Genomic DNA, 11,363 nt, shown 5'->3' with positions numbered 1-11,363 from the left:
AATTTAGAAAAATGTTTTTTCATTTAGGTATTTTCATGATAATCCTTAAAACCAAAGATAATATTCTTTGGTAAAGAATAATTGTTGAGAATTTCTCCAATATCTAAGTAGGATCTCAAGAAATATTTTACTTAGGATATTATCTTATTTTATTTCTAAAAAATAATTTTTTTCAAAAGCATCTTTTACTTCTTTATATATTTTTTGAGAATAGTAAAACGCATGTGATGTAACATGAAGCAAATAAACGATGCAAATATAAACTAAAAGATACAAATGATCAATTTAATTTATCTTATAAATCTTTAGTTTTATCACTTTTTGTTTTTTTCATTGTTTTTTTTTTTTAAATAGTTAGTGATAAAACGAAAATACTTTTATGTTTTTGGAAGTTACCTTTATGCATTATCAACTTTATAATATTTATAAATCCGATAATATTAAAATTTTAAATTAATTTCTCATCATATATGAATTTAATTTAATTTTTTATTAAATTTATTAAATTATTTGTTGATTTATTTGTTTGATTTAATTCAATGATTTTCTTATAGGAATATAATACTTCCTTATACTATTAAGTTCATAAAAAAAAAATTAATAAGTAAAGAATTTCCTCAAATTTCCATTGACATGCATTTTTTTGGAACTCATGAACTCTTTGCAACGAGACTAGCTTTTTTGCTTTCTAATAACTAGAAGAAGTCATATATAATCTTAACTAGAAATAAGGAGAATGATTTTCTGGCTTTAATTTGAAATTTAAAACTAGAAATTAAAAATCTCCCCTCCCCATGACTCATATACCATAATCACTACTTATGATAAGCATGGTTAATCGAATTCTTTTTAATTATATTAAGAAAAAACGAAAATGAAAAGAATATAAAAAAAAGTATGTAAGTGTTAAACCGTTAGTTGTACATTATTGGCCTATCACGTGAGTTCATATAACGTAACGTATAAATAACTTATCATTGAATTAATTATTAAATCACCACAATAAAAACAAGCATAGAAAACTATCTATGACATGCAAGTAGACATAACTATGTATTACTCATCCATTCAAGCTGCTACAAGCAACTAATAAAGAACCAGCAAACTAAACTGAACTCAAAAAACCATGGTTCTTAAGAGTACATGAATTTTGCCACCAATCTCTTGGCTAAGTGATAAGAAGAGGATTTATGAGATATGCAAGCTTGAGTTCGAGTCCAAATATTAAAAAAATATATATATACATGAAGTTTGTCTTAAATGAATGGCTAAATATGGCTTTATTTCACAATATCAAACAAGCAAATGCAATGCAACATAGAATAAATTACTTCTTCATTGCAAAGTAAAGCTGAAAAAGCAGAGATCCAATCAGTTGACGGCACCATAAAACAGAAAAGCTCAAATGATGATGAGCACAATCAAGTATCAATCACCTATCATTGAGGCAAAGAATCAATAAGAATTTAAACAAGAAGCTTGATTAAGGAAATCATAAATACATGGACAATGGTGGATTCAAGATTTTTGTCAAAACATGTTCACGTATAATATATAAAATACCGTAGATGGGTTTATTAATTTTATCCATTAAAATCATGTTTAGAAGAAATTTTTGGATGTTCATGGAAAAATTTCCTTTAAATTTTCTTTTTTTTTTAACTTTTAGGAGTCTCCAAAAAAATTTTATGGGTATCCAACACAAAATTTTATTTAAATTTTCTTTTATTTTTCAAGGTACACCCCACAATACCATGTAAATCCACCACAGTACATGGAAAAAAATCCCTATTTACCTGCTTAGCTAACAAGTTTCTCCTGAATTTTTCACTTCCTTGTGTAACGTTATCCTTGTTTCTCCCACAGTCATATATTGTGGTACTTGATCTTCCCAGCTTCTCCAAATTATATAATTGCAAGTGGTTTGATTATCAACTATTTCTTCCATTGTGGTGAAACCTTCTGTTGTATTATTCTGAACTTGTTGGGGTTCCTTCACAACAAATTACCCAAAAAAGTGACATGAAGTACTAAATTTCCGTTTTCTTGTCACGAGGATACACAAAAAATAAAGACAATTCTTATTAAGTAAATAATGCTAGAAGTAATTAATTAATTAATTATGCATATGACTTGCGTGTATATAAAAGAATCATCCAATTCATAATAATATGTAGTTATTTACTAACATAACTTTTGTTTCAATGCATCATCATTTCATCATTAGTATCAATATGATCAAGAACAACAAATTAATTAATTAAGCATAATAGTTAGAAAAAAAGTCGGTTAGGTACCTCTGTTATGGCAGGCACAGGATGTTTTGAATCCATGATGACACTTCTGGTCAACTTGGGAGATTTGGTTATTTTAAAATGAAACAAAGAAGGGAATCGGAAATGATAACCCATTGGAGCAAAACTCTTTAGGCTTGATAGCTCATGAAGATTCAAAATTTGTAATTTAGGGAGCACCATTCCCTTTTGATCATCTTCAATGTTTAGTTCACCTTGATACCCAAAGACTTGCTCTAGTTTAGAAGCCCCTTCAATTTGGATTCTCTCGAGGTTGGCAAAAGAACGGGCGACACTAATAGGAGACAAGCTTTTCAAATTGCTGCACCCAGAAATAGATATAAATTGAAGACTAGGGAAGGATATAGGTTGGAGATGACTCTGTGATGATGATGCTATTGAAGTTTGGTCCATTTCAATGATTTCTTCCAACTCCTCACAACACTTTATTTTCAAAACTTTCAATTGCGGCATATTTGAAGCAAGCATAGAAGAGAAGAGAGATTTCAGCCTTTTACAACTTGACACTTTTAAGTCTTTAAGATAAGGAAGGCTTGCAACTTGGATGGGACTCTGCAACTGATGTATACCCTTTAGATTTAAAATCTCTATCTTTGAGAACAAGTGTCCGCCTTGAATTTGAAATATATTCTCCCAATTAATAGTGTCACACACATTGTCTTGTCCCAACTCAGAGATTCGTAACTCCTGTATAAATATAAAAATATCATAATTTCATTAAAATTTGAATAAATTACAATGGTCAAATAATATATGACTTCAAAAGTACAAAATCTAATATATATGTACGTTTATGTGAATAACTTCTCTTTATGACATGTAGGATAATGTTTATATTATTATATTATTTATCAAATAACTCCATTTAATAAATTATTCAAATTTAATATTTTTGAATAATTATTTAAATTCAAATCAAAATCTATAAAAAAAATTTTGCATAAATTTTAAATTCAAATATATTAAATAATAATTTATTTTTTCTTTTTACATTAATCATAGTTCCAAAAATATATGTATTTATATGGTTAATATATTTTTATCTACCATCAAATAATTCTATTTAATAAATTATCTAAATTTAATATTTTGTATAATTATTTAAATTCAAATCAAACTCTGTCAAAGGTTGAAAATTTTACATAATTTATCTTTCTTTTTAAATTTAATAATAGTTCCAAATATATATACTTATTAAATTTTTATTTGACGAAATCAGAATCTAAAATTGAAAATAAAGAGTTTATAAAATGAGAGGTCACCTTCTAGCCAAGCTTATTTTATTTATTGTTGTTAGAATTAAAAATTGAAGAATACAATCCTTTTTTTACTTGATGGTTATGATTTATTAGTTTTGACGGGAATGGGCAAAAGTTAGAAAGAAAAGTAAACCACATCATGCTATGAACAAGAAAGTCCATTTTTGCCTTTATTATTTTTTTATTTTCTTTTTTATTTGTAAAAATAAATATGTGATGGTGTTGGATTGTTTTATTTTTATATAATTTTTGCTTAAATGACATTGATTTTTTTTTATCAAATTTCAATAATGGAAAGAAAACAAAAGTACATTTGGATTGGTTTCAACTCGGTAATAGGTATGGTTCATTACTTTTTTTTTTCATATTTTATGTCTTTTTTATTTTTTTATTTCCTCCATTTGTTTGTTTCTTCAAACTGTTTATTTGGCCTTATTCTATTATATGATATATACATTTGATTTGATTTATCCTAAAAAAAATTCATTTATATATTTATATATATATTTAGTTAAGTTGGATATTTGTTATGCATAAGTTCAAGAGATTTCAACTGTGTATGCATCCTCAATTTGTATATTTGGTTTTTTTGATACATGTATCTTTGACTTATGTTTTAATAAAAAGCAAATATATATGTTGAAGTATGTAAAAAATAAGAATTAATAAAAAGCAAATGGTTATGAACAAATTAATAATTATATATGCTTTATTGTTCAATCATATATATATATATATAAAAGAAATTATTATTATTTTATGTTTTATTTTTTGTTCAACTTTATAAGATTTAATAGTTTATGAATATTCTATTAATATAAATGTCTTATAATTTAACAAAATGATATATTTTTTATATCCATATTAACATTATCATAAAAACAATTATTAATTTTTTACTATTTAAAGATTGACCCTTGCTTTTTTGATTGAAAAATAAATAATTAGTAACAAAATTTTTGATGTTTAGCAAATAAATAAAAAAAAAATTTTTTGTTAAAAAAGAAAGGATTTGCATAATTCTTTGAAATTTTGTAAAAGATTATACTTTAAATGATAATATGTGAATGCTATCATTTAATCATATCTTAGAATTTATAAATGTATGATTATATAGTTGATTAATAAGAGTTTGCATATTCTTTTATTGAGGAAATATAAAAACTTAAAGTTAGTTAAAAAAATAAATTTAAATTAAGAAAATAATAACACGGTTAAAAAAGCTGGTATGTATGTAAAACAAATACCAAAGGCAAAATCTCGAACTACAATTGAAGGAAAAGAGTGTAACAATACCTTTGGTTGAAGCTGTTTGTGGACTTGTAGTTGAATAATGAAATTTTCCAAACGAGGACAGACCACAACGATTAACTTCTTCAAGGATGGTGACATAATGGGATAGTTTTCTGAACAGAAGCTACTCAAATTTATCAAGTTGTCAAGTCGTAGATGTTGCAGGAGACGGAGAGCAATGGCATGATCAACTCCATTCTTTTCTTCTGTGACATTGAAGACATACTGTAGTCGTGGACAACCATGTATTTCAAGAGATGTCAATTTTGGCAAGGGCGGAGGATGGAGAAGGCCACTGTCTGATTCTATACTATCATCGCTTTCCAACTCTGTGGCAATGTGTTCCAGTTCATCGCAGTCTTCTATCTTGAGTTGTTCTAGCATCACCAAGCTTTGAACAAGTGATGGTGAGAAGAGATATTTCAATTTATTGCAGCCACTAATTACTGCAACCTTCAGGCTTTGGAGGCAGACATGATGGCTGGGCCCTTTCCATATCCACTTCAATTCTGGTAATGACTTCAGCTTCAAATTTGTTAAATTTGGCAGCAGTGGAATGGTTGAGACATGGCCTTGATCTGTTGTATCAATCAAGCATTCCAGCTCTTTACCATCTTCAAGTGTAAGAAAAGTTAATTCATGTAGACCCCGTGAATCGACGTTTGGAATGAGATTTTTGTGATGCATGATTCCATCCGTGGTAAGTTTTTTGACATTGCATAATAATTCCTTGAAACCATTTAATGGAACATCCTGATAGATTCACAATATAAAGGAAAACAGCAACAAAATTCGAAACATATAATGAGATTTCTCTTATTAGGAAAAAGAAAGATTTGAGCTAAAACAATATTTTTATCCTTCACTTTTCACTGAAAGTTCATTACTGTAAAAATTTAAACAATTCAAATTAAACTGAGTATAACTAATATAGGTATGACACTACATGGACACAATAACACAATAATTTTAAAAATAGAGGACATGGATACGATAAAACATGACAATAAAAAAATATTTTTATATATATTTTTTATCCATAAATTTTTATATGAAAATAAATTGAACACAATTATAACATAATTAATGATGTGTGTAAAACTAAAATAAAATTTTATTATTGCTATGCGTAAAAGTAAAAAATAATCGTTATAATTATAATTTTATTAATTTAATTTTTAATACTAAGAGATTATAAAATTTTAAACTTTTTAAATAATTTTATTTTTCCTTATTTTTCATTTCTTTTCTGTTACTTCCTACATTTTCTTCTTTTATTTCTTATTTTTTCTTTCTTTTTTCCTTTTTTTCCCTTCCCCAAATAGTACGATTTAAAAGCTTTATCAATTGAATAATAATAGTTATTGAATAATATTTAATTATATAAAGAATAAAAAAAATGAGAATAAACATACAAAGATTTTATAAAGTGTGTTAATAAAGAGAAAAAAGATACATGATGTTAGTTTTCTCAACCTGCAAGACATGTAATAAATATACATTTAATAAAACTTTTTTCTTTTAAACTTCAACAAAAGCTAATTATGTATAATACATTTACATGTAGATGTGAATGTGAATGTACTAAATTTGGACGTTTGTGTTATGAGATAAATAATTCAATTAATTATTATTAAAATAAATAAACAAAATTGAGTCAAAATGACAGTATAAAAGAAATACATTTAAATGAGATTGCAACGTCTTAAGCTCAGTTAATTGGGGACAATTGAGAACTTTGAACTCCTTCAAAGATAGTGACATGACAACATTTTCTGAACAAAAACTACTCAACTTCTCTAAATTTTCAAGTCTAAAAATTTGTAGTCTCTGTAGCAAACTTTGACCCTCATTTTCTGCTTCTCCGAAGATTACATGTTCCAAAGTTCCACAATCTTTTATTTCAAGTTCTTCTAGATGCACCAAACTTTGAGCAAGGGGAGTCAGATAGAGATATGCCAGTTTCGCACACTCCCTTATTCTCATAGTCTTAAGACTTTGGAGGTTAACACGATGGGTGGGCCCTTTCCATATCCACTTCAATTCTGGTAAAAAATCTAGCTCCAAAATAGTTAAATTAGAAAGTGGCGGTAGCTGACATGAATTCATTGATTGAAAATGTAAATAAATATATGGACAAGACATACATACAAAGGTAATAATAGTAGTTATTAAATAATATATTATTTAAATAAACAATAAAAAAAATAGAAAAAATACAGTGATTTTATAAAGTGTGTTAATAAAGACAAAAAAAGATATATAGTGTTTGTTTTCTCAACCTGCAAGCCATGTAATAAATATACATTTAGATTAGTTACTAATATAATTTAATTAAACTTTCTTTCTTTTAAACTTCAACAAAAGTTAATTGTATGATCAATATGTAAAATTTAGTAATTTCTCATTATTCATTGAAGGAGAAATGGAAAGAGAAAAGGTACCTGAAGCTCAACCATTTCTTGGGGAAAATCAAAGACTTGCTCTAATCGATCGCAATCAGATATTGCGAGTTCTTGTAAGTGCAACAAACTTTGAGCAAGGCAAGGCGGGAAGATGGATTTCAATTCACTGCATTCCCCAATGTTTACATCCTTTAGACTTTGGAGGCTTGCATGATATTGATGGGCTGATTGTAATTTCCATATACTCTCCAATTTTGGTAAAGACAATAGACACAAGCTTGTTAAATTTGAGAGTAACGGTGTCTGACTAATTTCTCCCTTTTTAAGAATATTCATGTCAAATACCACTTTCAACCGCTTACAATCTTCAACGGTCACATCTTTTAACTTTTTTAAGAAGCTAATCGGAGGCGGACCATGGCACAACTCTTTCAAACGAGTCATTTTCTCCATTCTCAATTTCACCAAATTAGAGAACGCAGTGGTTGGTCCTTTCTCTCGTGTTGTATCCATCAAGCATTCCATATTATTGCAATCTTCAAGCTCAAGAGAAGTTAATTCTTCTAGGCTCTTTGGATCTATGTTTGGGACAATATTTTTGTGTTTCATGACAACATTCTTCAGAGCCAACTCTTCGACATTGCAAAACAACTCCTTGAATGCACTTAATGAAGACGAGAATTCAGTAATTTCCAAGGTTCTAAAGTTTAGCCCCTGCATAAATGGATGATATTCATTTACAGCTATACTGAAACTTTGTAGTTTAGGGAACACAAAATTTTCTGGAAAACATTGAGCTGAAGAAACACTCAATGACAGTGCAGTCAAACGAGATAATGAATTCAGCTCCGATTAGTTAACATTGTTTTCACATCCAACGTGCAGCTCTTGGAGTGATGTCAACCTGTTTGTTACACAAATACAAAAAACCATTATCAAACACTTCAAGTGAATCATAAAAATAGAAGTAAACATAAGTTAATTTTAATTATCTCAGCAAATACATCATGATTTTTCAGCACCTTTTCTTATTAAAAAGGTTTGAGCATTTTTTACTATTTCGTAATTCATGTGACAATCATCTTATATACTAGCATTTTTTTAAAATGGAAAGACTACAGCTTCGAATGTTTCATAAAAATGGAAGTGACCAAAAGCTTATGGTAGATATATTTCCTATTTCTAAAATAAATTACTTATAATAAAGTAAATAAAAGAAAAATAAATAACATAAAACTAAATACTTAATTTTCAGCAATATAATAAAAAAATAATTGACATCTACTATTACCTTGATAGCAAATTAGGGGGAAAATCGATCTGTTTCTTTCTAGAGAAAGAAAAATAAGAAAAACGTAGCGATTTTAGTCTACGCAATGCCACTAATTCTTCAGGTAGCTTATAAATATTAGTATTAGAAAATGCAAGAATCTCAAGTTTTTCCATGCTCCTCAATGATGAGATGTTCTCCAGCTCGCAATTTTGAAAGCATAGACCTCGAAGATTTGATACGAATTGAAGTACTTCTAGTGAGAAAATGACATTTTCGAGATACACAACTTGAAGGGCTTTCTTTCCTTTAACAAATGCATTCGGAACTTTCACTATAGTCTTTCCTGCAAAAATAAAAATTTTGAGTTCAGGAAATTCCAAATTTTCAGGAAAAATATTTATGTTGCTGCTCCAAAAGGAGATTGCTGTATGGGATCCACAACTTTTACTTAGAGGCCATTCCATCAACCCCTCTTTTACCATGAATATATGTTTCCCTGTAGGTGCTATCCAATGAGCAAAATCACGAACCACGTCATGCATTCTTACATTTAATTCATCGTCATCATCATCAGTTCTCTGTAACAAACCAGACTCTTGGAGTTTTCTTAGTGCTTCACGAATTTCCCTCCGTAAGTCGTCAATTAATAAGTCTTTAGGTAAGTCAATATCAGAAAATAATCCATGACCAATTGCAAACATAACCAATAACTCAATATCAATATCCCTATCTTCTGGAAAAAGGGAACACAGCAAGAAACATGTTCGAATATTATCTCCCTTCAAATAATCATAACTCAGCTTAAGGCAGTTGTAGATACCTTGAGAAACCTCTTCATTGTCTAAATCTCTTGAGTCCTTGAGTCGCTTGTTTGCCACTTTCCAGCCATCTAGACTTGCACCTTTTAAAGCTTTTCCGATTGTCACAATTGCAAGAGGCAAACCCATGCATTCACGAGCAACCTCCTGGGCTACATCATTCAATCTCGAAGAAACATCTTTTAGACCAGCAGTATCTTTGAACAAAGCCCATGCTTCATCTTTGGATAAGATGTCCAGTTGAAATTTCTTTTGACAATTCATTCGAACACAGACTTGTTGAAGACGTGTGGTCAAAAGAATTTTGCAACCCTCGTGTTCAACACCGAATGGAATACCTACAGTCTGCAATTCAAATTCATTCCAAACATCATCAATAATTATGAGGATCTTCTTCACGTTTTTCAATCTCCGCAATAACTCTTCTGCTTTTCCTGCTTCCGTACTTGCTTCAAATTTGAAGCGTAATAATTCTGCAATTTTGTCATGAATATTGCTGATGTTTGGAGTTTGGGACATTGTAACCATCACAACATTATCAAAGAGCTTTTGTTCTTTAGCATGCTTCCCAACTTCTTTTGCCAAAGTTGTTTTGCCCACCCCTGGCATTCCATACAATCCAATCATGTTCACACCATCAGTGTTTAGAGCCTTGATGATGTCATTTAAAGTTGAATTTGAAGACTCATTAGGCATGAAATCTTTAGATGTGAAGAATTCTATTCCTTCTAGAGGAGCACGGTGGCCCACCCGTGGAAAGTTACAACTCACAAGAAGTTTATCGATCGAGATCGTCTTCTTTGCCATTTTCTTACTTAAACAATATTGCCAACCCCAACTTGGACACCAGTTGAAACACTTCATACGTTCTATTTCAGCTTCCAAACACTGGGTTTCTTCCAGTTCTTTCTGTACCCTTTTTCGCCAGTCTTGGACATCCTTCTCAATTACCTCATTTTGCCTTATAGCCTCTTCAACATCATTTTTTACCCGATCACTTTTCAATTCAAGTTCATTTCTCCGATTCTTGAATTCTTCAACAATTTTCCCAAATTGCAAAAAGTAACTAACATAAGATGATGCATATTCTGTTGTGAGGTTTCCTACAGCATTGGCAGCAGCAGAGGCAGCAAATTCAGCAGCCATTCTTTGATGATCTGAGATTGGAAAACAACTTTAATGATTAGCAAACATAAAAACAGCTAGAGGGACGAATGCAATTGTGAATGTTTGCAATGTACCTTACTTGCTTTGGGAGCCAATTGTGAAGTAGAAGAGAAATCAACTCTAAAATTGAAAATTCTGCAAATGGAAGAAATTATTTAGTGTTCATGCGTATACTAAGAATATATGTTACATGTGTTAGAGTAAGGGAATAGTATATATTTTGATCATTAATCTATCTAATATTTTCTCAATTTTTAAATGAATCTATTTATTTAACTTTTTTCCTTATAAATGCAGTTTTTTTTTTTTTTTTTGTTTAAATATGCCAGGGAAACAAACAAGTAAACAACTTTTGAGCATATAAGAAAATTATGGAAATAAAAATAATTATTGAAGCATACGTAATTGGGGATGGACCTTCTAAATTAAACTGTGAGAACCTTTTACATCACCAACTCCAGAGAGAAAGGATAATTAAGGGCCAAAGAAATTAAAAGAAAAAGGAAACAATATTTTTTTTCTTTTTTGGAGTTAAAAACAAATCAGAATGGATATAGCATAAAAAAAATAGAAAATAGAAATAAAAGAAAGAAAAAAATTATACAGCAACACTATTTTTGTTGCTTTTATTGTAGAGTGATAAAAACAAGAAAAAAAAAATTCCTTGGAAATATGAATTTTCATTATTATCATTGATGCACTTTTGAATTATTGACCCCTTTATTTTGTCTTTTTTCAATTATTTTTCAACAGTCACTTTCACCCCTACTTTATTTTGTTGGTTTTCATGGATTAAATTCAAGGCGTTGAAAGATTTAATGATTCAAATCTTT

At 29.1% G+C, this 11,363-nt stretch overlaps 1 protein-coding gene across 1 annotated transcript; it reads right to left on the bottom strand.

Annotated features, from left to right (window-relative positions):
- Window positions 1-1,796: 1,796 nt before the first annotated feature.
- On the bottom strand, window positions 1,797-10,509 carry LOC111288838 (uncharacterized). Its single transcript, XM_089760216.1, is given in 6 exon segments — window positions 1,797-1,993; window positions 2,298-3,002; window positions 4,871-5,620; window positions 6,551-6,961; window positions 7,312-8,176; window positions 8,564-10,509. Coding segments are annotated over 6 exon segments (4,866 nt in total). The 3' UTR covers window positions 1,797-1,804.
- Window positions 10,510-11,363: the final 854 nt, after the last annotated feature.

This window comes from Durio zibethinus, chromosome 4 (assembly GCF_047325235.1).
Source record: "Durio zibethinus cultivar Kanyao isolate XHJ-2024 chromosome 4, ASM4732523v1, whole genome shotgun sequence".
Lineage (NCBI taxonomy): Eukaryota > Viridiplantae > Streptophyta > Magnoliopsida > Malvales > Malvaceae > Durio > Durio zibethinus.
Note: the sequence above shows the minus strand (reverse complement) of the source record. Positions and strands in the feature narration are given on the sequence as shown.